At 46.1% G+C, this 27,938-nt stretch overlaps 1 protein-coding gene across 4 annotated transcripts in view; it reads left to right on the forward strand.

Annotated features, from left to right (window-relative positions):
- The window catches only part of MDGA1 (MAM domain containing glycosylphosphatidylinositol anchor 1), a 165,643-nt gene that overhangs the window by 67,433 nt on the left and 70,272 nt on the right, over nt 1–27,938 (forward strand). For all 4 annotated transcript variants that reach the window (XM_040059100.2, XM_040059099.2, XM_040059096.1 and 1 more), the window contains 2 exons: nt 664–957; nt 25,344–25,613. In XM_040059100.2, coding sequence (XP_039915034.1) covers nt 664–957; nt 25,344–25,613 — 564 coding nt within the window. The remainder of the gene's footprint in view (nt 1–663; nt 958–25,343; nt 25,614–27,938) is intronic.

The following is a 27,938-nucleotide window of genomic DNA, read 5'->3' on the forward strand; positions in this document are numbered from 1 at the left end:
CTGGGCCCCATCTCTCACTCAGATGAGCCAGAGGATTTTTATGTGAGAAATTTACAGTGCATTCACCAATAAAAGCAAAATAAATAACAAAAGTAAATATGCAATAAAAGTAAAATAAGCAAAGACACTAAACAGAGCTGACTCCTTGCTGTGGTTTAGGAACAAACAGGGATCTTGGACCTCTGAGAAGGCTGGAGATGGGATCTACAAGCATTTAGCCTTTAAGTCTTGGTTTTGGTCTGACCTGGATAAGGTGTCTAGATACCTCAGCAGATATAACTGCTATTTTTGGCCAAAAGACTGCAGTTCTACTTGAGAAACTCGCTGACCAGAAACTGAGAAAAGGATCAAAGAGGCTTTTGCCTTTGTGTTCCTTGGTGCTATCCCTCCAGCTGGATAGCATTTTGCAAACAGAAGATGGGAGCCTGGAGTCTGCCCCAATACCACGTGGCCCTTGCCAAAGAATTCGTCTTGGTACCCTGAAGCTTCAGACCTTGTAGCACAGCTTGCATGAACAGTGTGTTTGTAGAGGGGTTGCAGCGTGTCAAGTGGAAACCTTTGGTGTTCAAGGCTGTTGGTGCGAGTCATCAGAAGCCTCTGAAGAATATTCCTTACTTGCTGAACACCCAGTGTAAAATGCCTCCCTTCTTGTCTCTCTTCCAGTGCCACCAACAATCAGTGTCCCCAAGGGTCAGTCCACCATCACGGTGCGGGAAGGCTCCAGGGCCGAGCTGCAGTGCGAGGTTCGGGGGAAGCCGAAGCCACCCGTCATCTGGTCCCGGGTAGATAAGGAAACCCCCATGCCTTCGGGGACGGTGACAATGGAGACATACGATGGGAAGCTGCACCTGGAGAGCGTGAGCCGAGAAATGAGCGGCACCTATAAGTGTCAGACAGCCAGGTACAATGGATTTAACATCAGACCCCGGGAAGCTCTGGTGCAGCTCAACGTGCAGTGTGAGTACAACCGCACAGCGCTGGAGCGCCTGCCTGAGTGCCTGTGCACACAAAAGCCTGGGGGCTAGGCAGGGTTGACCTTTCTTACTGGGCTGAGCAGACACATCTCTTTTGTCTGGGGACCTTTGAACAGTTTATATTTTACTGGTCAGGCTACGCGAGGCTAAGGGCCAGGCACCATATGGCAGGCATATTGCGAGTGCAAGGGAGAGGTGTTGTGTGTATTTGTGTACAGTGGTTTCTATTTCCGTGTCATGGGATGAGTGCAGCTTTACCGGGTGCGTTTATGTGCATTACATACATGTGTGTAAAATACCTTCAGGGTATGTTAGTAAGCATGTGAAGTCAAAAGGTAGACAATGAATGTTATTTAAACCATTTCCACACCACAACGCTTTCTTCAACTTAGTAACCCCTGGATATGCCCGAATCATTTTGCCTGAAAAGCAGTGATAGGTAGACCTAACAGGGAATGTATACTCCCAGATGGTTTTCATGCCACCAGATTGTTACAGGAAACTGCTTCTTAGCAGGTGTCTGGGGTGATTTCGGCTATGGGTGCTTCTCCCAGCCCGTCTTGAAGGCAGTATTTGTACACGGAAGGTGGAATGCTGCACTGGGTGACACATCCATCCTTTCCCTCCAGTGGTTTCTCCCTCCAGAGGAGTGACTGCCTGCTCAGCTCCCACAGCCGTTGAGGTGTGTTTTGACATGCAGCAGTCTGTGCTCTCTCTCTTGCAAGACTTCAAATCAGACTGGGGGAGGGCAGCCAGATAAAATGCCTTGGCTCTCCCTGCAGGTCTCATCCCATTAGTGCGGTGCGATTGTTGAACACTGGCAGAGTACTCTGAGCAGCACAGATCTGACAGGTGTGGGGTGGGCAGGGAACAGGTTAATTTACACCTGGGCATGCTGCTGTGGGCTGTGACTGACGAGCCTCCGCATGCAGCACAGCAGCACTCATTAGACATGCTGCCACGCTTCTTTCTCCCAGTCTCACTTCCCAGGAATAAGAGAAGTGAGACCGGAGCAGACAGCCTGGCTGAAACCAACCAGACGAACTGCTCACAGATGTGAGCTGCTGGCAGCACAGCAATAACAGAGGTGTGTGAAATCCTGCAGGCACTTTAAGTATTTGAAGAGCCTCTTTTAAAATTATCTCTGTCTATTCAGGAGTGTGTCGGACTTAGATTACAGGATGAGATAGGGAAATGTGTGAAGATTTCCAGGCAAGTAAGTATGTGTGGAGAAGCTTCCCTTAAGCAGGGTGAAAATGTGCATCTTGGTTTGAGTTGTTCAGGAAAGCAGCATGGTTCAGTCACATGGAGGGACATGGCAGAGAAGGTAACTCTTGGTCACATCAGGAGACGATGGGAGATACAGCAAAATTCCACTTGGGAGCAAAGAACCATCAGACCTGCTGGAGTCCCTGGTTTGGTGTTGCTGTTTGCGTGCTGTGTGGACCTCTCTTGACCCTCACTGCCCCTGCAGAGGAGCAGCAGTGCTGAACTTGGGATGAATTCAGTCTTACTAGGTGGTCTGGAGGTGAATCACAGACCTGAGTCTTGGGCTGAAGGGGATGGACCGATTCCCCACACAAGAAAGATGGTAGGTGCAAGCCAGAAGCTGTCTGGGGTGGAGACTATGATGTGACCCTCAAGAAAGCAAAGATGTGATGAACTTCTGTGTAAAGGTAGCTGAACATCCTCTTTCTGTAGCTCTTCCCATGGCAATGCTTTGCTGTGATTTCTCCCAAGTAATGGTCATGCAGTCCCCGTGCTGGCCCGCCCAAACAGCTCCCTTCAGCCTTGTTAATCAGCTCTGTGTACCCTCAGTGGAAGCTGGGTGCATACGGAGTGTTTGTACACCTGAGCTGTCCCCTCCCGCCTGGAAAACCTGGAAGGACTTGATGGTGGCGCCGCCTGTTCTGTACCTCAGCAGGCAGCTTTCGTTTCAGTGCTGTCAATTGCTCCTTCGATTAGCGTGAAAAAGAAACTGCAAACCAAGAAAGTAGGGCAAGAATTGCCCTCGTCCCTTTTACAGCCTCCTCCCTTTCCCTTCATGCAGAAGACAGACCCAGAAACAACACAGTCGCCGTTTATCCCTCCGCTCCTCGTTCACGCTCCTGGAAGGATGTGGGTGCGGCAGGGGCTGCTGTGGTTAATTGAAACGCAGCTTTCCAGCGTGGTCCGCTTATTAGTCCGCCGGCTTGCTCTGGAATCCTCATCTCGTTGGAAACGGGGATCGTGTGGCTCCTGCAGCCTCCGTGATGAGCGCTCGTCTCGCCTCTCCCGGCCCGCGCATCCCTTTGGAGCGCGGCTCCGGAGGGTGCGCATCCACCGGGCCGTGCGCGTGTGTGCGCATCCCGGCCGCCTGTTTGCGGGAGCCCCTCCGGAGCCGCCTGGCAACGGGGAACGGCGCCTGCCGGAGCGGAAGGTGGCTGTTCCTCATTTGCTCCAAAGCCAGAGCTGCAAAATCAATACGGCAGATCTGATTAGATGTCAGAACCTGTTTCTGCGTTTCCCCTTTCCCTCGGTTCTCTCCCTTCGTCTTCATGCGTGTAGTGCTGTGTTGTAACAAACTAGTCCAGAAACAGGCTTTTCCAACCGTGCTGCAATAGGGGAAAGAGAATAAGAAGGCAAAAAGAACAAGTCAGCTGTCAAGAAAAGGTGCTTGGAGTTTTTACTATTTTTTTTGCATTGAGAAAGCGGAAAAAGTTGCTTTTCTTTTTGCATTTAGAAAGCAGAAGAAATTGCTTTTCTTTTAGTGTATGAGCTGAAATTGTCTGTCATCAGCTCTCTGACAGGATGGATGATCTGTTCCCTGGACTTCTTGGTCTGTAGTGTAGAGCTTTGAAAGATTAATAAGTTTATGAAAGGCTGTGCAGCCTTATATGTCTATGTTTAAGATGAAGAAATGTTGTATAATGGTTAGAGCTAGAGACTGGGCTTGTCAGAACTCCCAGGAATCCACACTTGGATTGGCAATGTCTTGTCATTTTTTCCAGCATCTTCAAAACAGAAATAAAACTGACCCATCTCATCAAAGATTTGTGGAGCATAATAAACATAGCACTTTGAAGTCTTGAATTAAAAATATGAATGGAGTGGCAGACTGCTGTTAATAATATCAATGCTATCACTGATGCTGTTATCAAGGCTTTTTTTCAGGACCAGGTGCTTGAGAAAATCCCAGCAGAAAAATGAATCCTCTGCAGAGATGTATTCAAAGTAGGGGCTGGGCCGCCCTGTGTAGGGGAACAAGTTTAAGGCTGTGAAACACACACTGGGCTTGAAAATGTGCAGCAGTCTGGGTTTTGGAACACAATAGTGGCATTTGAGCTGATCGTATGAGAAAAGGAAAGAAGGCATGCCTGGGTCAGTGGATCAGTGAAAAGGATGCTACTTAGATACTAATTTAGCAAGTATGTAACAAAAAATTGAAAGACCTGTATTAGCCGTGTAACCTAAAAGACTGATCAAAACAGTATTTCCAGGAATTACAGAGGTTAGTAGTGACTCTAAGCTCAGGCTGTTGCTAGAGGTAGCCCTTGAAGTGACTGCCTTACTGTGGTGAATATAACATTTGCTCTGTTAGAGCCTCATAAAACAGTATGGTGAAAATTGCAGTCTTAGTACATTTTCCTGCTTGAATAATATTATGTCAGCTCTGATGCTTTGCCAGTCCTGAACAACGTCTCGTAAGCTAATGCACAGCTCCATCCAAGTCCAGCTCAACCCTGCACTCCTCGTCCCCCCCGATCCTCCATACATCTCCTACCGTATTTTCCTGCAGATGGGTTTATCCTCCTTCTCCACACTCACTACTTGCTGTCTCAGGCCCACACTTGACCATCTGAACGGCTTCTCCCTCTTTGGAAACCATCAAAACCTAGTAGAAGAGCCTCTATGTTCTCAGTTGAGTTGCTAATTACTTCACCAAGTTCTGAAGATGAGATAAGCAGATTTTTGCTGCTGCCATTTTTGTCTTTGGCAGAGGTTTTAGTGGCTCTGAGTGCCCAATGAAAGAAGAGTAGGAGGAAAATGGGATCATTATATATGGCTGACTTTTTTTTTTTTTTTTTTTTTTTGTCATCAGGTCTGAAAGTTGGTCCTGTTTCCTATGTTGGGATCACACAGCAGGTGAAATCTTTGCAGGGAGAAAGATTAGAAAAGGAATTAACCTGAGTATCTCCCTCCCTGCAATAACATGGCCTGTGAATTTTTCCTCTTCTGGATCTAAAGTAATAGCCCACAATCATATGTGATTGATTTCCAAAGGATTACACTTACTGCCCTTAGATTAAGTTCTGCCGCATTAGGCAGCAGGTGGGTTATTGTGCTTTATCTTCAAAGCATAGCGAATGTTAGGTGTAATCGGGAAAGCAGACTGGCATTTGCTTTGGAGGCATGGTTAGCAGGACTTCAGGCTGGTCTGGCAGGTCAGCCTCTGCCCTGGCCTGGAAGACTGCCAGAACACATCCTGCTGGGGCATCTGTTGCCATTGTCACTTTAACTAATGTTCAGGTGGGCACTGATATGTTTTCCTATTCAAGCTCACACACTGGTAAATGTTATTCCTGGTCACACACTGTTGACTCATTCCTCTTTAAAATCCTGCTGAACCCATTGGCAGTGCTGTACATCAGGCAGGCGATAGTCAGCATCAATTTCCCCTGTTATCTGTGTAACAAACACAAGAGCGAGGAGCAGGGGAGGGGGTGATACTGTAAATAAGTAAGAAACATTGCTGGATCCATGCAACTGGAAATGGAAATGCATTAAACTGTTTCGATCAACTGTTGAAGCCATAGCTCAATGTCAGTGCTTCTTGCTGGTGCCCTGCCCCCTCATGAAATGTGAGCTTGGATATTAACTGCTCTCTTAAAAGTGCTCTTGAGACATGTTTTGGGCATGCAGATGTTTTTGTAGAGTGGCTAAGACTGAGATTTTGGCTCCTAAGAGCTCCCTGCAGTTCTCCCTGCTATGAAGGGAGTCTAAGAGAAATGAGACTGTCAGGGGCCAGAGCTGACCCTCTGTCTGTGGCTGAGCTGGCTTATCTGTCTTGCTGCTTGGCCATGTGAGCTGCACTGTGGAGCCATCTGCTAAGAATTTTAGACCTGGTTGGTTTAATTTCTGAGTGTATTTATTTATAGTGACTGTTTTGTTTTTCTTTATGATTTTCGTTGGTGGAATTCATCCTGATACCCTCCTCCAGGCTGAGGAGCACAGTTCAGGAAGTAACTTGGGGGCAAAAAATGGTTTTTCTGCTCTTGCAGTGACTGGAGTTTTCTTACTCTTTCATTCATGTTTCAGTATTGCTTTTCTCTGTGGTACAGGTCTTGCTGCCAAGAGAGAGAAACCTCGGGCTCTCCTGCCAGCTAGAACTCTGCGTGTTCTGGTTCATTTTACACCATCAGAGGCTTAGGAATGAGCTGATGTTCTGGGGCAAGTGTGTCTGTATTCAAGGCCAAAGGAAAACTCCGCCTTCTGCAAGTTTAGTGTTTGCAAACTTAGAGACTTTAATTGGTAAAAAAGAATAAAATAATTCATAGCCACGGGCATGATATTGAACCACCAAACAAAGCCTGGCCTGGTAGTTGGGTTTCACTTTGATGGAAATCCTCCCTGCTTATCCGTAAATAAGTTGTATAGAGGTTTATGTGACTGAGCTGAAAGCATACATGTTATTTCTGCATTTCTCTTGATACTCAGCACCCCTCTGCTCCCTCTGTTTAGAGCAGAGGATTTCATTCCTGATTGCCAGAACACTTCTTTCTTCCAGTGTTGTGTTTGGGATTAAGCTCCTTAGAGCTCGTGTTTGTGCATGCAGCCCTGTCCTGGGTGATACGGCATTAGGCTTGCTCACTCCCCTTCCCAATGCCCGGGCTGCTAACAACTAATTAGAGTTGTCAGTCTCAGGAAAGGCTGAAGTTTTACCCTGTCATGGCTGTAAACCCAAATGGCCATGGTTCAGAGCTAAGTAACAACCACAGACACATCTGGCCTTAGATTTGTTACAACAGTTATCATCTATTGGTCCTGGGGCCTGATACTTGGAGTCTGTGACAGCCCTCACATCAGTTTAGGATTGGGTCCTCACATGGGCTTGTACAAAACTTACTGTGCAGGACTCGTTGGCCCTACCCTCCTGCCAGCCTCACAGCATTAAGGGGCAGATAGTCTGGCAGGCTAAGGATACTTAACTAAAGCTTTCTTCTTTGGAGCACCTTTATGTTCATACAGCAAAGCCCCCGGACTCCCAGTGTAAAGCAGTTGTGTGAATTTTGGCTGGTCTGAATTTTTGTTGTCAGTGTTTAACAGCTGGGACTTACCCTGCAGACCTGTGATCTCTTCTCTGCTTGCTGCCTTGTGGGGAAGGTTCCCATGTGCTGCCACTCACTCAGATTTCTTGGGGAGTCTCCCTTGTGCCCTGAGAGCTTTTCCGATTTACCTCTGTGACTGAAATTGGTCTGACAGAGCATGTCTGCATGCTGTGGTGGCCAGGAGATACAAGAGACTTGAGACATAAAGCAAAATGCCCAGATGGCAGGGAGGAGATTTTGCAAAGCTGGCATGTCCAGACTGTGGCACCACACGTCAGATGCAGAGTACAGTGAGGCCTCCTCACTGTGCCCTGGGTAAAAGACCGTGAAAGAAGAGAGGAAAATCCCCATGTATGTGCGTCAGGAAGGCAGGAGCCTGCCTGAAAGCCGGAACCTGGGTCTGCTATGTGAGATTGCAGCCCACCTGCGCTGTCATTCAGCTTCTGTGCAGCTCATTGCTCATCTCTCAGCTTCTCTGTGGTTGCAGTAATAGGCTGAATAAAAGCTTGTGTGAGAGCTCCTCGCCTAGAGAGATGTATTTGTTTGTTCAGAAGAGAACTGGTTTAAATCGGTTAATCCATTTCTCGGATATTGTTGGGAAAAACAAATACACGTTCCTTAATCTGCCATTATCCTGGTTTTTGGCCAGACTCTGCAGGAAGAGGAACTTTATTTTATTGAGAGAGACACATTCAAGCTGTAGTTTTGTCAGGAAAGGCCTCTGTAGACACAGTGGATGGCAGACAATCTTGGTCACCTCCCTGTAAATATTTGCTCACCTTTCAGGCCCTTTCAGGGCCGAACAACAAATCTCATACTGTTGTAATGCTGACATCATTCTAAGTTTCCTGCCATGGCAGCTATTTTCCCTCTAGGATCTAGGTATATATCAACTTGTTGGGATAAGAAACAATTCCAGAATCCTCCTAAATTCTTTCTGCTGAGCATCCTGCAAGGCTGTGCACGTTTGAGTCTCGTCCACACATGTGCTTGTCTTTAAGTCACAGGAGCATACTGCTGCCAAAGGACTGTCAGACACTTTCCCAGTGCTTCCCATCTTGCCATTCAGAGGAAACTGCTTTGCTTTTGAGCCCTGTCATTGTCTAGGCTCACACCATGGTTAAAGCCACCTGTATCAAAGTCCTCTAAAGTGCAATACAGCTGGGGGTACCCAGATTGCATCAGGACAGCCTAGCTGGAGGGAGAGATTCTCCTGGCTCTGTTTCTGTTTGTGCAGGAATGTAACATACTCTGTGAGTACATTTGCCATGTGCTTTTCTCCAGTTAGTAGGTCAGAGATAGTGAGTCTGGCACTGCAGCTGTGCTTTCTCTTTGGGCCTGTGCAGCACCAGTACAGGTCCAAGAGACATGGGAACTTGGCCAAGGCAGAGAAAGCATTGTGTATCCTGGAATGTGGGGCTATGGGATATTCTCTGCTAAGGGTTATAAATAGGACTGGTATCTGAGGTCATGGGGAATCTGTTACAGATGGGAGGAAGATCCAAAAAAAAAAAAAAAAAAGGTAAAACTTGTGGATTGATATAGGAGCAATTTAGTGATTGAAATACAGTATTATATTAGTAGTAATGATTGTCACATAAAGGAGGGGATTGGGCTGAAGGAGAAAAGAAAAAAAGTGAAACAATACAATTGCTCACAGCTCACTGACCGATGCCCAGCCCATCGCCAAGCAACAACTGGTGCCTCTCAGCCATCTCCCCCCAATTTATATACTGGGCATGACATTCTGTGGTATGGAACGTTCCTTTGGTTTGTCCAGGTCAGCTGTCCTGGCCATGCTCTCTCCCAGCTCCTTGTGCACCTGCTCACTGGCAGAGCATAAGACAATGAAATGTCCTTGAGTTAAAGCACTGCTTAACAACAGCTAAGACATCAGTGCATTGTCGACATTCTTCTCATCCTATCTCCTAAGTACAGCATTGTACCTAAATCAGAAACAGAGCACCCTACCCAGCTACTATGAAGAAAATTAACTCTGTGCCAGCTGAAACAAGGACACACTGGCTTCAGCAGTCATGGGGCAAAGGAAGTGGGGCAAATTGGAAAGCTGCTGTCAGCTCTCTTGTTTTGAGCCTGGGGTCACAGGACAGGAAAAGAGGGAATGGCCTGTCCCTCTCAAATTCTGCCTCTTGGTGGTGGAGAGATGTCATGTTTTCACTAGGAAAACGAGGAAGTCACCGAGCAAACAAAAACTGTGATTCATTTTCTCATGTTAACTCTCAGCTTCTGCACAAGGGCCTGAGGCGCAGAGAAGTGAAAACAGCTGTCCACACCTGCAGGGTAGCATAGGCCATCAGATCTGACACAGGACCTCTGCCAGGGAAGCAGAGATCCTTTTCCCCCAGCCTCTTTTCCTGAGAGAGTTATGTGTTCCATGGCACTGTGCGTGTGTCTTTGCTTTTCTACCAGGATTTTTGGCCTGTAAACCATGTCAGGTAGCACCTATGACAGTGCAGGAGCAGATTCCCATGCTATTCTTCACCTGCTCCCTGGATTCTGGCATTGGAGCAGAGCTATTTCCTCAAGCCTGGGAGGACTGGAGGATTGTGGCAGGCATGTGGAAGCAATGCACAGAATAGTGGTGGCACTTTTGAGGAGGAGATTTATGCAGGGAAGCCCCTAGGACATTCCTGATATGAGCAGAAGCCGCAGTAGAAAACTGTGCATCCTGGATGACTTTTGAATTAGCTGTGATCATCCTGACCCTGAGCTCTGAAACAGCACTAATTACAGTCACCCCTACAGGGAAACTGTTTAAAAGAGAATTAAATTTCAGAGGTGCTTAGGCTTCTCTACATCCCAGTGAGTCTCCCTGTTTCCAGTTCTGTGCTGGGACACATTACAGGGAGGTTGAGGGCTCTGTTTTTAGCAAGGTAATGGGAACCTTTTGGAGCTTTCTGTGGAGCTGCTCAGTGACTAGTTTCGGGCTTTTCCACTTGGGCCAATTTCTGAGCAAGAAAATGTTTTTTTCTTTGAAGCCAGAAAATAGTGTTTTCTCAGTGAGCAGAAATTATATTTCCAACATGCACCCCTTTCACCCTATTTCACTTCATATAGTTCCTGATTTCCATTCTTCTTTGCCTCTCTATTGCAAACACAAATAAGCACATGTGTGCACACACTCCTTCCTTATCTCAGCTGTTGCTTCTGATTCAAATATAATTGGCCTCCATTACTTGGGGTAAAAGAGTTGGTTTTCTTTCATGATCCCAGTAATGAACCGGCAAATCCATCACTGGTCCTGGAAAGTGACAGATATGCTTACATTTCCTATTTGCAAGCCTACCTGTTGCGTTTTGTTTAATTTTGAGTCCCTGTTTCTAGGGTCACGTGTGGTCACAGGAGAGCATGGAAATTTTTCTTGCTGTTTACTGGGAGGAAGCTGACTTCTGAGACTGTTAATTCAGAGTCGTAAGATTGGAAAAGACCTTCAAGATCACCTCTGGCCTAATACCTCCATGGCCACTGAACCATATTACAAATTGCCACATCCACTCATTTTTGGAATACTTCCAGGCGTGGTTACTCCACCACTTCCTTGGGCAGCCTGTTCCAATCTTGACCATCCTTCAGGTGAAGGAATTTTTCCTAATACCCAACCCAAACCTCCCCTGACACAACTTGAGGCTGTTTCATCTTATCCTATCACTACATGCCCCTCAGCTTGCCACAGCCTCCTTTCAGATAATTGTAGGGCAATAAGGTCTCCCCTGAGCCTTCTTTTCTCCGGATTGGACAACCCCAGCTCCCTCAGTCACTCCCAGCAGGACTGATGTCCTAGACCCTTCATGAGCTCTGTTGGCCTTTTTGGACACACTCCAACACCCCAGTGTCTTTCCTGCAGCGAGGGGCCCAGAACTGAGCACTGGATTCAAGGTGAGGCCTCACCAGTGCCCAGTACAGGGGGACAATCCCTGCCCTGCTCCTGCTGGCCACACCACTGCTGATCCAGGACAGGATGCCATCAGCCTCCTTGTCCCCCTGGGCAGACCCTGGCTCATGTTCAGCTGCTTTTGATCAGCACTCCCAGCTCCTCTGCTGCTGGGCAGCTTTCCAGCCACTCTGCCCCAGCCTGTAGTGCTGCAAGGGGTTGTTGTGACCCAAGGGCAGCACCTGGAACTTCACACTGTTGACCCTCATAGAACTGGTCTTGGCCCATCGATCCAGCCTGTCCTGATCCGTCTGCAGGACATTCTTACCCTCCAGAATATTGATACTCCAACACAAACTGGTGTGTCTGCAAACAGACTGAGGGTGCCCCCGATCTCCTCATCCAGATCATCGATAAAGATTAAACAGAGCTGTCCTCAACACTGAGCCCTGGGGAACAGCACTTGTGACTGGATTTTTTTGATTCCTGGAAATGCAGACTTCCAGCCCCAGTGTCCTTGGAGCTGTAGGTGTTTTGCTTCTCTGAACCCCACCACTAAGTGCAGCTTTGGACAGAGCCTGAGGTCCCCAGTACCATGGGGCCAGATTAAGAAAGATGTGGTGAGATCAATGTTGGTGCAGTGTTGTGCTCTCCTTGGCATGCCTTTTCCAGTCCCAGTATCCCTGTAGCTGTAGCCTTCGTGGTTCTCTGAACCCTAAACCTACTGCTAGACCAAAATTGCAGTTTGGGATTGAGACTGAAATCTCAAGTTCTACAGGTGACCCGGATTAGAAGGAGGCAGAAGGAAAAATAAAATTCTTGGTCTGTTGTGACCTGCTGTCACATGATTGAAATGAGTGCAGCAAATCTCATGCAAATGTGCTCCAACTCTGGACCCCATTTGGCCGAGCATTTCACAGAAGGAATTGTTTGGAGTGCCAAAACTAACAGAGGTTCTCAACAGCGGCTGTGACTGAGGTCAAGAGAACAATGAATGACAGTAGCATTTGCACAGAACAGGGATTTTCCTTACAAAGTGCTTATTGCAAGGAGATATTCCACTGTTCTAATCACAAGCTAGAATACAGTAGCTAATAACTTAATGCAATATAGATGAGCTTAGTGCGCTAAGTCTGCTGGGATTTTCTGAGCAGTTCATAGTTTATGCATAATGCAGGCCCTTCAGCCAACATTCTGGCATGCTGTAAAATGGAGAAATGGGGCTTGAGGGAAGTGAGCAGCCCTCCATCTAAGGTGGGTTGCTGGAGACTATAGTGGATCTAACGGGATAAGAAAATGGCGGCAGTTTGGCTCCATCAGAGGAAAACAAAGCAACTCAAAATAGGGTTTTGTGGTTTGGAAATCTTTCTCTTCCCCTTCGGCTACTTGTAATGAAGCTCTGCAAAAGTCCAAACTTATGCATAGAAGTGGGTAAGTTTTCACTTACCCACTTACTGATTCACTTTCTAGGAACCAACTTACAAGTATAAATGAAAAAATGCAAATTAAACTACCTACAGATTTTAAAGAGATTGGGTTTTGTGTTTGTGTGGGATTTTTTTCTTTTCTTTTCTTTTAAAAAGCCCTCTGGAGAAGCTTATGTGCTCCGATCTGCTTATCCAAAATACTGTGATTCAGCTTCCCAATCACTGTGAAAAAGCAAAAGCTCTGAATCTCTTTCTAACCATTTTGTGTTGTTTGTCTGGACAGGAGACATTTATATGCCAAGTGTAGTGCTATCACTGATGGAGTTGAGGAACAAAGAGAGTTTACCTTTGTGCATCTAAACTTGGAATATTTGTGCATTTTCAGTGCAGCATCTCCTCATACCCTGTAGTGACAGAGAATTCAGTGTGTTGCTCACTAAGTTGTTCCAGTGGTTTTTTGCCCACATGGTTCAGTTGTCATCACTTAATCTAAGTCTCATTTCAGTTTCCAACTACAAGCTCTTTTTATGCCTTTGTCTTCTCACATAACGAGCTATTTGTTATCACCCCTCTCTTCCTCATTTAGTCTCAGACACCAGAACAAGTAATCTCTTAGCCTTTTCAGTATGCAATCCAGAAAGAGTCTCTTTAGCCATTCACCACCAAGCATGTTTTCCAGCCCTATATTTATTTTTATAGCCCTCTTCTCATTTTTTCTCAACATCATTCTGTCAGCATGGCCACACGTATTAAACAGGCTTTCAAAAATTATCTCACCAGTACAGATGTGATGCCCATCTCACAATATGTTTAGTAAACTTTGGCTGAATCATCCAAGGATTTGGACATCTTTGGACTACAGAATTATGCTGAAAGCTGATGTTAATGGGTTACATTAACTCAGGCTCCTCTTGGAGTCATTGTTTCTTTCCTTGCAAGAGTGACACATTCTTCCCTCAACAGTTTGCTTTCAAGAATGTTTTCATTATGATCTTTAAAGGTCCCTACCCACCCCAAATTTTCTATGGTTCTGCGAATATCCAGGACAAATTGAATGAAGTTACCAAAAGGCTGTTCCATCAGGCAAGCCAAATTGTCCTGTAAGAGGTACTTCTTTAGTGTGTTATTTACTTCTATGTACTTTGTATTTTCTAGAAATGTTGCTTCTTAACCTGACACATCCCTGCTTAGGGATGATGATTGTCAGTTATCACTGCCTTTGTGTGGGAAGGAAGGAAGCCAAGCCCAAGCCACATGCCACAGACGTGCCAAAGTGTGCCCCCAGTCACACCAGCTGCAAACAGATGTAAGGTCATCCAGACACTACAGGTGGTTATGTGCGATGTTGGCTATGCAGCCAACAGGGTGCTTTATAATCTATATACTTTCGCCTTGCCAATCTGCTCTCTGGATCTCTGACCTTGACGGAGATGTGAAATAGCATCAGTTTAAGAGTTTCATGTGGGTTCTTTCTAGAGATGTCTTCCTACAGTAGGTGTTCTCTCTCACTAGAGAGTTCCCAATGGTGAGTGCAGCCATTTAAAATTTCTTTTTGAACTCTTTCAGTTAATGTGTTTTTAATCTGCTTAATGTGGGCTGCATTTGAGTAGTATTACATCTTCAATTAGTCTGTCGTGTGGAAGCAAGCCAGGTTCTTTCCAAAGCCTGAGGATGTTATGACAAGATAGTTACTTTTCTTGGTGCTTTCTCAAACACTACCCGGTTTGTCTGCCAAGGACCCGTAAAACTATATTAATCATCATTCATTTTTAACTTGGAAGGTTTCATCCCACATTCATCTTCCATGAGTTTTTTCATGGAATCAGTGAGGAATAAAAAGGTTTATTGCTGTTTGTTCTGAGATTTCATCTGCTTAGGTTGGTCCAATTGGTTTGTGTTTGTACCTCCATAAGCAGTGCATGCATGGAGGGTACAGAACACTTTTGTCTCCTCTGGTATTCACAAGGTGCTACCACAAACTTCCCCTCAAAGGTCTAGCTGAAGTTTTCTCACATCTTTTACACTACATTCTGTGTAATTTTTAAGATTTTTGTGATCTGTTGTTAGTCTGCCATTTTTCCATTGTTTAATTCAGATCAGGTTACATCACTTAGACCTAGCTAGAGTCTTACAAACAGACATAGCCTGTCTTTCCTTCTTCTCTGGCTTGTATCACAGGGTTTGCCGCACATATTTCCAGATTTAAGTCTGTGCAGGTTCTTTCCAAAACTGTATGCAGAATTATGTTTACTTCATGCCCACTACAGTGGGATGTCTCAGCAAATGTTGCTGAAACTGGTTTAAAATGTCTTTTTTTTTACCTGGGATAGCTGATTCTGGGAGGCATTGTTATTTATTATGGAGAGGGTGGGAGGACCAGGATTTTGTATTGCAGTGTGTGCTTGTGCAGCCCCTCAGAATGATGACTGCTGATGGATTGACTCAGGCCAGGATCCACTTTCAGATCTTGATGCAGTGGGTCAAAATGAGGAAGGTAAAAACCTTAACTTTTGTGTCCCAGGAGAGTTGAGAATGAGAATAGTGAAAACTTATGGAACTAACTTCAGATGTGTTGGACCAAAATCCAGGAATTGGGAGAAGAAATAGAGTGTGTCCTTCCCACTTGTCCTGCATATCACCTTGGCTGCAGCCGAAGCTCTCCTCGGCCAATGCAAAGAAGTGTCAGTATGAGACAGGCAAGTGACCATGTTGCAGGGATGCTGCTCATCCAAAGAGTTCCTGCTGTACTGGCCCAGTTTGAGGTCGGTCATGGAAAACAGAATGTCAGATCAGATTTATCCAGTGAGTGGGACTGTTAATAAATTTCCCTCTCCTGGTCCCAGTCCAGAGGAGATGGGACAGAGCCGATAGCCAGATGGGGAGGTTGAGGAGCAGGCTGCTGTACTTGAACAATTGCCAGTTCTCTTGCTGGCCTCCTTTCTGTGCTGTCTGCTGCAGAAGAGACCCCGAGCCCTGAAAGGTGATTTCTGGGAGCCCACAGCACCTGTGACTGTCAGAAGGGGAAGTGGTCTCCCTCATGCAGGGAAAGATGGGAGCTACAGGGCTGCACCTGCTTCAGCAGCGGGGCTGGTGTGCCTTGGGAAACACAGGGCTGGTGTTGAGAGAAGACAGGAGGTTTCCAGTGCAGGAGTAAGTCCTCTATCGCTGGAGTCCATATCATTCTCTGAGGTGGGTGACACCACCCGTTCCTGAAGAAATGGGACTGCCAGATCCTCTTCTGTCTCCAAAGGCAGGCAGCATCTTTTGGAATAAAGTGCAGGGAGATGATTCTCCGTAACCAGCAATCTGTTGAAGACACCCTCATGAAAAGCCATGACAGTAGTAATAGGACAGATTTTTTACGTAATTAATTAATAGAGGAGAGTTGGACAAAGGTCCTTATGGATGTCAGACATTTTAAATGTGTGCAGGTAATGGTATGAAGGATGGAGGGGAAAAACAGGATGTGTAGATGGCAGAGAAGGTGGCTGTTTGGCAGCTGGCTTTATGAAGGCAGCCACTGTTCTGAAAGATCTCAGCCATTTCATCTGAAGACCTCCTGAACCCATCCTCATTTTTCCATCCTTTGCCCATGATTGATTTGATCTGCCTTGATTCATCTGAAAACGATGATGACAATGATGAAGCAGTAACCATCCACAGAATGACAGTAAAAATGCTTACAGTAAAAAATGTTCTTGCCTCTCCTTTCTCTATGCTATATATATACTGATCCCGTGTTTTAAATTTCATGCATTTCTTGAGTTCCTGTATGCACTGCCCCCCTTGTTACATTAATTCTTATGGAAAAAATTGCTTTGATATCTGTTGACCTCAGCTGTTTCATCTATGAGACTGAACGTTTGCCATAAATCTTTTAGTTTGAACATCCTTTCAGCCTCTTTCTGAACAGTTACGTTTTCATTGTCATCATCTTCCTCAGTTGAATCAAGACCAATCAAGGGTGAAGGATGGAAAAATGGGGTAATGATGGCAGTTAGTAGAGCAGGATATTAAACAACTGGCAGCAGAACTCTGAGTTAGAATACAGAGAAGTGATGGAGAACTGAGCACTTCTCTATGCAGAATTCTTCATCCTTGGCCCAAGTTCCCTGCTAGGCCTGAAGGTGAAGCTGAAGAGCAGCCTGTTTTGTGTGGGGAAGCTTATCCTCTTTCCATTCTGTAGATGAATGGTGAACCACTGTATTAACTCTTCCTGGTCTAGCTTTGCCCCATGCATCTTTTTTGCTTACTACTGCAAACAAAGACTTCAAGGTAAACATATGAAGGAGTGCTGGTTAGTATTTGATTATATTAATTGCTTTGGGTGGCCTTCCTTCCCCTACCGGACTTTTTCTGACTTGATCTCTCTCCTTTCCATCTCTGATCCCACCACACCAACATTACAGCAGGTCTGATTTTTTAATCAGTGTTTCTGATTCTGGCTGTGCTGTCTCTCATTTTGCCTGCCTGTTTGGAAAGCAGCTGTGGAGGGATTGTCTTGTGGTTCCAATTTAGTTTTCCAACTGAAAACAGAAGGTGAGGTAGTGCTGTAGTCCAGCTGTGAGCAGAAGCCTCTGATCCCCTGCAGCCCTGACAATAACTGCATTTCTAAAGCAGGGGCTCTTCATTTCGACAGGATTACAGTCCTCAGAGGTACTTTTCTCCTGCAGCCTCCCTGCTTTTAAATTTCAGTTCTTTCATTAAAGGGATGTAAATATATGGAAGTAATTGAATTGTTAAGGCAGCTGGCAGTGGAACAGGAGCTATTGGTTTGATGCTTAGAATCAGCAGTCACCTCTGCCCAGTAGCTCCTCTGGGGAGGAGGTTGGGGTGAGAGCCTCCAGGAGACAAGGGAGAATTCAGACAATTCCTTGTAGGAGGCAGCTGCGTACTCTGGACATGAGTCCTGGTGGTGGCACCAACTGGACATTTCCTGGAGTCCAAAGACTTTTCACTGTGTTTGCTGTGGGAGCTGTGCAGGCTGGCGTCTGTTTTCCTGCCCAGGTGAGCTCTGCTGTGGCACGCAGCAGTTGGAGCACGGGAGGTGTCTCCTGTCCAAGAGCAGGATACACTGCCCAGGTTTCAGGTGTGTATTAGACTCAGCTTGCTGATCATCTCATCAAACAAGGTGCGCTGGGAGTTCACAAGACGTTCATATGGAAGGGGGGGCACTGGCCACTTCGATGAATCTGCTTTGCTCTGCATTCATCCCACCTAGCAGAGCTGTGAGGGCTGGCATCTCCTTAAGCTCCCTGTGTGGGTACAGGAGAGAGGCTGGTATGCCAGCTAGGAATTCCTGCCATCTGAATCATCCTCTGGAGATGTCCTTCTCACTCAGTAGCCTTGGAGGGAGGTGGAATTCCTAAGATGAGTGTTTCAGTGAAGAAAAATGTGATCAATTTGGGCTTTAAAGTCCTGCTTCAGCTAGCACCAGGTTTGCTGACAACCTTGGGAGGGGAGGTTATCAGTCCTTTCCCAGCTGGTTCCAAATATTTCTCAGGAATGTGGAAGGCCTATCCTAGGATGATGAACTTCATAAGTTGGCTGTTTTCCCTCTATTTTACCTTCTTTACACCGTGGGGGTAGTACAGAGTTGATTACTAGGACATGAAGACACCTATGGGAAGGACTTGCAGTAGGCTTAAACTACAGCAAGGGAATTAGGTTAGATGGTAAGAAAAATTAATTATAAGCTCTGAAGTAAGAGGAAAGATGTGGACTCTTTGCTTTGGAAGAATTTAATTTATTCTTTTTTCTGGGGTTGATTTTGGGTTTTTTTTTTCTTTTCCCTTAGTTTGCACTGGCAGTGAGTTGCTTTATTCCCAGAACTGCCCAGCTGAGTAGCTCACCTATGAATTATTGAATAGTAAGACAACTGTTTCTCTTCCAAAAGTTAATGCACGTAGGACGCTTTTGGGGAAAGAATATCGTTGGTTGACTGTTAGTGAATGTTTGCATCTGAACTATTTATATGCTGTTGGGAGCAGCGTGTCACTGCCAGCCCAATCTGTTAAACAGAGGCATGTAATAACAGATGCTTGGGTGTGAGGTGACACCCCGTTATCTTGTAGAAGACAGGCAGAACCTGAGCGAAGCGTTGGTGGTCTGGCACTGCTGCACATGGGAGGGCTCCCCTCTTTCGGGTACATGGGTGGGCGGGAGAATGAAGGGTGGGCAGATCCACCCTGGCTGTCATGCTGCTTCACCGTGTTATAATTAGCAAACTTGGTTGTGAGCTAGAGAAAATATTTTCATGTTAGTGTGTGAAAAAACAACAACAACAAAAAATCTAAGTTTGGGTTTATGCCATTGCTCTGGCAGTAGTTGAAGTTCACAGTTCTGAAATGTCCACTCTCACCCTCTATATTTCTCCTGTGAACCACTTTGCTGATTGGGTGGTATGTGGGTGGGGGGAGGCTTAGCAGCGTGCATTTCACATATAAATGCGTATGTGTTTTCTGTACATGCTTTTTCTACTTATCTTTTTCAATTAGGGGAGTGTACTGTTTTAAAACAAGGCGCTAGAAGGTAAGTGAGGCATGGGAATGAGGTGGCTTTATACTGCAGAAGAATACTTGTCTTTGTAGTGTCTTATTAGCGTGAATTAATTGGGCAGTGAGTCTGAGTGGCATTCCAGCATGTCTGGGACAGATCTTTTTTTGAGGAGGCATATCTGTGAGGCTAAAGGTCTGGAAATTCCCACCCAGGGTGGACTTTCTTCAAAGCAGTCTGTAAAGCAAGCAAGAGGTCTCATGTATTAATCAGCACAGTTCATCATGCAGAAGAGGAAATCCTTTAGTAAATCCCTCTTTATTAATAGGTGAAGACTGATTGAGTTAATTGGCTTGGAAAGTTCAGGGGAGAGGAGAGCAGAAAAGCTAGTAGTGAATGCATTTCATTTGCTTTTCTTTTAAAAGCAGTCAACTAGCACAGAACTAAGCATTCTCTGAGCCCTGCCTCTCCAGACCCTGCACTCACTTGTCTAGTATTAAATGTACTCAAACAAATTTGTTTTCTTATAAATAACAATATTTGCAACTTGGCTTTCAAGCACTATGCAAAAAACACACGTTTTATATCTTCATAAATGGAGAGGCTGAAGTGCAAAGGCAAAAGTCATATAAGATAAAAATAATGAGATTTGGCTTTTAGCTGAAACAGGTTGAGCAAGCCTTCCTGGATATCCCTTCTTCTAACTACTCAATTATATATTAAACAAGCATATGAGACTGGGCTTGAAAATATGGGTTGGATATTTGTCTCCACATGGAAAACTGTTGGTGCCTAATGTGTGTTCCTAGGGTGTGGGGTATAGGTGCAATTGCTCAGCTGTGATTTCCCAGCCTTGTGGCCATAAAAGAGCTTCTCTCTTGTTTGGGTATAGAGTTCTGGTCTCTCCTGGAACTGAAACCATGGAGTTTTCTACCTGCTGTGAGAAAAGGGTTGCGGTATCTTTGCTGTCTGTGGTATCTTTATTACCCTAGATTATGGGACTGGGGGCTGAAAAAGGGAGGCATCCTTTGCTGAGGTGGCTTTGGTTGTCTAGACAAGATTGGACTGCAATCTTCTGATTGGACTGGACTGCATCCAGTATGACTGCAAAAGGATACCTGTAAGAAATTAAATGAATGCTGGATAGACTCATATAGGTCTCACAAGGTCCAAATACCTGCCTGCGCTGATTTGCTGTCTAGAGAGAGAAATTACTTCCTGTTGTCATTAGCTTCTTGGGATAACAAGACACAGCTAAGAATTGTCACTAACCACTATGTGCAGTCTTTCATGCCATGTTATCTGTGTGTTGTTTGCAATGTTAATCCTACAGATGAGTGGTCAGCTGGGGCTCACCAAGGGGCATGACACCAGTGTGGGGAGTCCCACTGCAGCTGGGATGCATGGCTAAGCTTTGAGGTAGTCAGTCAGGTACGGTGGGATGAGAGGTGTTGAAATTAAGCAGCTTCCTAATCTAGCACAACTTGCTATTTTCCTCACTTGTGTTATGTGCTGCGCTGTCTAGATTTAATAAAAATGTGAAGACTGGTTCTGGAGGATAGAGGAGAGGGTGTTTCTCACAGACAAAGAAGACTGGGCTAAGAGTGGAAAGACCAGGATATGGGTCCCAATATCTGGGATACAGGACTCCTGCCCTGCTTTTGTCTGATGTGTGTGTGTGTGTGTGGCCTTGATTAGGGTATCTTTCTCTTCGTGCCTCTCCTTTTCCCCATGACGTTGCTGTGCTGTGGTGCCCTTTGCAGCAGGGGAGGTGTTGTGGGAAGTAAGTTCCTGTAGCAAAATAAGAAGGTAGCAGCCCATGGCAGCTGCACACACTGGTCGTACAGCCCTGGCAGCTCACCACCCACAGAGATGGCTGTTGTCAGCTGTACGTGGCTACATGGGGAACAAGGCTGCTTGTGAGTCAGAAAGCAGATTATGAGGGAGCTCCCAAGCTCTAACAACCTTTCCAAAACAAGCCAGCATTTGAGATTTGATGAGGTTATGCTATTCACAGTTACCAAACTGCAGTGGGGAAGCAGAGTTTGCATGTGTCTTGTATAGTAGTTTGTCCTGTGGTGTCTAGGATATTCAGCCTTCTCAATTATTGCCTGATGGATTTGTGTGAGGACTGTTCACTCAATACTCCCTTGTTCTGCAGATGCTGGTTTGTCCTGAAACTTGTCACTGATTTCTGTGCATGAGTCCACTCCAACAGGAGCTTTTCTTTGCCTTTCATCCATACTGGATTGAGCATCCTCATGACAACATTGCCAGTTTCTAATTTAGGGGAATTTTTTTTTCCTCTATTTACCTGACAAGGAAAATACTTCAAAGTGCATCTCTGCTATCCTGGGATGCTCTGACTTCATCACTGGTTAAAGAAACATCTCTGCTTTCTGGAGGCATCTGAATTTGGTGGGAACCTGGAGCAATCTGACAGCGTTGCGAGGGCCAAGCACACCTTGCTGAGCTATGCCCAAGCAGGACAGCACAGTGACAGTGAGAGACTGTGATCTCTCCATTGAGCTCTTTGGCTCTTGTAAGGAAGAGCCCTGGTCTAGTTTTACCCTTTCCCAAGGCTAAAACTAAAACAGACTTAAACCAAGTAGACCATAACTCTAAACTGTGAGAAGGCAGTGCACTTCTCAGTCACGTAGCAGGATGAACATCTCCGTTCTGGTTATTTTCAGTAAAACTAAGGAAGTAAGAGGTTATTGGGACACAAAGCAACACTCCTTGGTGCTTGACATTTCGCTGTTGTACCTCCCTCACTGCTGCCCTTCATCATTGTGAGCAGCATTAGCTTAGCAGCTCTTTGGTGCAGAGCATCTGCTCTGGCTCGCAGCGAGGACCTGCCTGCAGCCCGGCTTTCCTTTAGGCTGCCTGGCACACTGGAGTAGGCTGCCTGTGTTTGGCTGATTGGAATTGCTCCTAACTAGCTAATTCTGCTGCAAAAGCAGACCACCCTGCCTTCTGCTTCGCAACAGCCACTTCTTAAGAAGGTTGGTGGAGGACCCTCACTTCAGTGTGGCCTCTTTACCCCTTTCATCACTGCTCTTGCCAGTGAGCTCTTCTGGAGTTAAGCTGTGTGCTGAGAGAGAACAGTAATTGTCCGTATGGGTTTGATGTTTCTTGCCAGGGGATCCTGAAGCTCTCTGTGTGCACAGAGGTATTTTTACCTTCTGGAAGCACAGAAATAGCAACTCGCTGCCTGCAATGTGGAGGATGCTTAAAAGAGCACTTCTGATACAGGTGCTGGATTTCAAGGGAGATACAGAAAGGCATTTGAGGAGCCTCTGGATGAGGACTCACCTTTGGAACTGGACTAAAAACTTAAAGAGCATCATAGCAGCTTAGCAAGCCAGAATAGCCAAATACAACTTCCTTACAGCCAGCAGGAATGCTGCTTCCCTGTGGGTATAAGAGGCACCTTGAAAATCATTATCCTTTCTGCAGCTCCCTAAAGGTGTCTGTGCAGTGCTCACAGATCACTCCTCCAAGACAGCCCCCGTCTCAGGTGTGTACCAGAGCTGTTCAGTTCCTAGTTCTGGGGAGCAGGAGCACCAGCTCATTTAAACAAGATTTCTTTTGCCTTTAAGCCAGGGAAAAAGAACAGAAACAGAAAAGGCTGTGTTGTTAGTGATGAGGTTTCAGGGACCGAATTCCTGCTTCTGTGGTGAGTCTGCCTTTTGTGTATAACCTCCTTGAACAAGTGTGAACTCCCCAGTAGGCGCTGGAGGCCAGAGCTGTTGTCTGGCTCTATAATTTCTGTTGACCTTCCTTTGTTTTCAAATCCATTGGGAACCTTGGGGAATAACTGACCCTTGGTTTAGTTCTCTATACTTTGTAGTGGTGGGATAACCTGCTTCAGCTCTCTCTCCAGAAAACCCAGGAGCTCCAGGACTACCTGCAGAGTTAATGCTCATTGGGTGTTTCCTAGTGCCAGAGACAAGAGGAGAAAATGTAATCAATTTTTAATTGATGGACACGTTCAGACATTCCCTTTGCAAGACGGTAACATGGTAACAGGTCTTGGAGCCTGTCCCAGTGCAAATCAAGTAAATCCCATTTTCCAGCTGAAGAAGATTAAATATCTTCTGCATCCTTGGCTGCCCTGCTGTTCCAGTGACCTAAGGAAGCCTCCGGAGCATCCCAGCCTTGTTCCTCTGTGACCCTTTACTGGCCCCAGACACTCCCACAGTGAGGTCCAGGAGGGCACTTTCCTAGCAGCACATGTCCTTGCAGGTGGCACTTTGTCCAGTTTCAGACCTTTTCCTCTGTCCCAGCCCCATACTTGGCACAGCTAGATGCAGCAAGGGAAGCTGCTTTCCCACCCTTCTCTCTCCTCCTCAGGAGACAGACTGCTCTGAGTACATCTGAAGTGGCTGTGACATTTTTTCAAGCCTTCTTTTTTCTCTTCTTTCCCCTTTTTTTCTTTCTTTTCCCTGTATCACCAGCTGGCCCAGATTATAATGTGAGACCCCACTGGCTTCAATTAAGGATCAGATGTGACCGAAGAAATGGGATAGCAGCTAGGGATGGAGATGACACATGCATGGCACTAGGTCTAATCAAACAACTTCTCACATTATTCTCACTGTGAGGTGGGAGACGTGTGAGCCAAAGGCAAGTCAGCACTTGAAGCACTGGCAGAGACACATCCCCAGGAAAGCCATCAGTAATGAGCTGACCATGCCACTCAGCACGGCAGCCTCAGCTCAGGCAAGGGCTGCTTTTAATCCACCAGAGACTTAGAGTTGGGAACAAGGTACCGTGAAAACAATCAGCTGCGTCAAACAAAGGCTGCCAAGTGGAGGGGATGATGGGGATGATTGTACACAGGCTACCCACAGATGTGTTTGTGCCCCCTGGAGATGGGACACTGCATGCCCACCTGTGGGACGGTGCACGCGCCACCTTCATCTGTGGTGAAGATAGAGGTGTCAGTAGTGTCACAGAGCTGTTGGGTCTTGCTGGGGTCGGGCTATGGGAGGAGACTGGTGTGCTGGAGCCCTTCCCAGCATAGCTCTGTTCAGGGCAGCAGAGATGCTAAGTGACCCATGGTTGTTGGTGGACCTGTGTCTGTGGCGCTGCAGATGCTGGGTGTTGCAGGTCTTTGGGCCTGGCTGTGCTTGGCAACTCCATGGACCTTTAGTGGAGGCAGATGCTCCGTCAATCCATAGGGCATAGAAAGTGTCTGTGGAAGAATGCTTGAACCTAGAGAAGTTCAGTTGTGATTGTGCTGAAGCTCCTATAAATCAGTTCTCTCTCTTTTACATTCAGGCTAACAGCTGTTTTGTGTTCAGGAAGCTTTTCTCATTTTAGATGGAGAGCTTCTGGTTATTCCCATGCTGTAATGTTTTAATTAAGAGTTTATTGCAAGTGAAACATGTCTGTCGGAGGCAGTGGAGATTAAGGTCCTCTCTCATTTCATTAAATAAGGAATAACCTAAACAATACCAGTCCGACTTTATCCTTGCTGTGGCTCAACCATGCCCAAATCATGAGGTTCCCATAAATTTTTGCAAGAGCTGAAGAACTGAAAAGTATACAGTAATCTCCCTTTGCCGAGGAGGTGAACACACTTCCCCATTCCCATTCTCACACTACTGGCAGAGAAGCTGACATGGATAGATGTGACTCACCTCCCAACATCAGGGAGTTGTTGCCAGAGATAAAAATAGGACCCAGAGTCCCTGTAGCTAGTCCGTGATGTGTTGTATTGATGTATTTGGGAGATGCCCTCCAAAACCCCTTCAGGTCTGTGGGGAGAGCCAGTGCAGATCCCTCTATCTAAACACAGTGTCCTTGATAACCCTGCCAAACACTGACACGAATAAATGACTGCTTGGGACCTTACCTGCCTGCTCAGAGAGCGCATTTTATGCTGTGTAAGAGGACCAGTCATTCTGATTAGATCTGGGGGTTGCATCTGAGCAGTGATACGGCTGCTGGTGTTGCACTTCTCACATGAGAGGGCAGAGCTTGCTAGGTCCTTCAGGCAGTGCTCAGTGTGGGACGAGTACTTGCTGAAGGTTACCCCTACCTCATAAGTGGCAGGCAGGTAGAATGTGGCCCCAGCCCAGTCAGAAGTGAATGTCAGACAAGCGTTGCTTTTGATGTGATGGATCCTGGCTTGGAAATCATAGGTACCTGTCTTGTCAGAGCTGGTCGGGGTGATGGTGCTGGGTGAGGCAGCTGTTCCCTGATGGCATCCCTGTCTGTTGCTCTCTTGGGTCTGCAGTCCCCCCCGTCGTGGAGCCGGCCTTCCAGGACGTTCGGCAGGGCATGGGGCACAGCGTCACCCTGCGCTGCACCATGCTCAAGGGCAGCCCCATGAAGGTGGCCACCTCCGTCTGGCGCTTCAATGGGAGCCTCCTGGCGCAGCCCCTGGCAGAGCAGCAGGACTACTCGGAGCTCAAGGTGGACAGCGTCAGCCGGGAGACCAGCGGGAGCTACGAGTGCAGCATTTCCAATGACGTGGGGGTCTCCGCCTGTCTCTTCCAGGTGTCTGGTAAGTCACGGAATGCACGTCAGAGCAAGCTGTTGGATGGGGTCATGGGAAGCTTGCTCCTCATAAAACTTTGCCAGTACAGTGCCTCTGTGGCTTCCTCTGTGCTCAGCATTCTGTTCAGGGGGAATGATTTTCCATAAGCCAGCAGGGAGATCTGTCTCCATCATTCTGGCAGATGGACCTGGAGCAGCTAAGTGCTAGCCACTGTTACATTTTAGCGGTGTTTCACCACTCACAGGGCTTAAACTCAAGGCTGCCATCAGCTTTCAATCTTCGACAACCTGTATCATTGATAAGTATTGACAAAGGGGAAGTGAAAAGCTCTGTACATCTCTCCAACAAGCTCCAAACTATCTGATTTCCTCTTTAAAAGCAAAGAAACAAAAACTGTATTATGTATTCCTGTGCCTTCCCTATGACTCCTGTCTGTCTGCATCTCACAGTGCTTTCTAGAAAAAACATGAGCTGGGAATGGACAGTAGTACACAGTGGATTTGCTGCTCACAGTTTTCTTTGAATCCATCATCCACTGCAACAGGAGTACTCTCTAGCCCCTGCAACTGCAAAGAGGGATGGCAGACTTACAGCATCTAAAACTGCACATCTGACCTGGCCTCTCCAGCTGATCATTAAATCTGCTTTTCCCATGACCCCAGAACTGACTTGGGCACAGTTTCCTAGGAAAGCTCTGCCATGAAGTTGCCTTAATAAGCAATAAATTCAGTCCCAATACTTGGATTTGAGTCCAGGGCTAATTTATAATACTTTTCAAGCCTGGGTTGAAAAAATGAGAATGGATAACATCCAGAGAGTCCTGATTTTGAAGCAGATTTTTCCTAGGGTTTGGGAAAGCTCAGGTATGCTGTAACTCTGGGATGCTTACAGAAGTGGGGGAAGCCCAACTACTTCTACTATTTGTGTCCCTTTTCATGACCTTGCTCTCACCCCTTGAGATTTCCTGGCATTTGTCTGGCAGCGAATTTTGCTTGAGAGCTGTGGCCCTCTCTACCCTCTCTATCCTTTTCGTATGCTTGTAACTCTCACATCACTAAGTGACAGCAAACCTCTCTGAGCCATCACAGAAAACTGCATCCCTGTCAAGCCTGGGAATGCTCCCAGGAATTTGTTGCTGGCGGCAGCAGCAAATACGTATTGGCACCCCGTGTGCCATGCTGTGCCTGAGATAAGATCCCCTCAGCAGAAAGCAGGATTCATGCCTAGAGAGCACTGATTGGGAAAGCAGAAACTCTTTATTTTCCTGCATCCCTTCTCCTTTCCCAAGACATTGATATTTGATGGTAGCAGTTCAACATCAGGCATCACTGCCTGTGTCCTGGATAGTTACAAATTTATTAGACCTTCAAAGCCTGTAGAGCAGACTGAAAAATACTCCAGTGACAAGACTGCTCTACTTGGACCCAAGATTGCTGGAGTTTTAATTCCCATCAGCCACAGCCTTCCTGTTTGAGCAGAGAAAATGACATGCTCTTTTTTTGTTTCCATTTCTTCTATGTGGAAAAAAAATACTATAAACCTTCTGTGACAGAAGGTGGCTCATTTTTGACTGTGGGGTGTTCAGGTGCACTGAAAATGCAGTACATGTATCTGATGGGATTATTTCCTTCTATGGATGAGTGATTAACTTTCCAAGATGTTTTGGAAGGATAGTGAGACATCCCACCCATTCCTTTTGAGAAGAAGTTATCACGGCAGCCCGAACTGTTCATCATCTGCTCCCTCACTAGCCACAAGCACAGGAGAGCCTGAAAGAGACGCAGATAATCTTCAGTTCTTCTCATCAGCTTTAAGCAAAAGACAAAACTTTCCAGCAGTAGTAAAAGCTTCCAGAAGGAAGTTCTGAAAGTGTTTTGATAAGCAGCATTTCTATCAAAAAGTGCTTTTCTTTTTCCAACTTCTATTTTCATCTTGAAGTCAATTAATAACAAATTAATATCATGCAAGATGATGATTATCATCAGTTCTGATTTTGTCTCGAAATCCATTATAAAGCTTGACTTCTATAGTCAATACAACTTGAATAAGCAGCAATTAGTCTCTGAGGTGGTTCTGAACTTCTCGCTTGCGCAAAAATTCAAGTCAATAAAAATAATAAGAGAAAAAGGACTTGGAAATAAATATCAATATTATACATCTGAGTTCATAAAAAAATAAACATTGAGTCCTGTCGAGCCTAATTATAACCACACGGAATGGCAGGGCCTGTGATTCGAGTGGAAAGGTGTAGCAGACCTGGGGAAGATGGTGTTTATTCCTGTTCTGCTCTCCAGCGTCTCCTGCTGCCCAGGCATCTTTCTGGTCTCTGCT

This window comes from Hirundo rustica, chromosome 3 (assembly GCF_015227805.2).
Source record: "Hirundo rustica isolate bHirRus1 chromosome 3, bHirRus1.pri.v3, whole genome shotgun sequence".
NCBI classification, from domain to species: domain Eukaryota; kingdom Metazoa; phylum Chordata; class Aves; order Passeriformes; family Hirundinidae; genus Hirundo; species Hirundo rustica.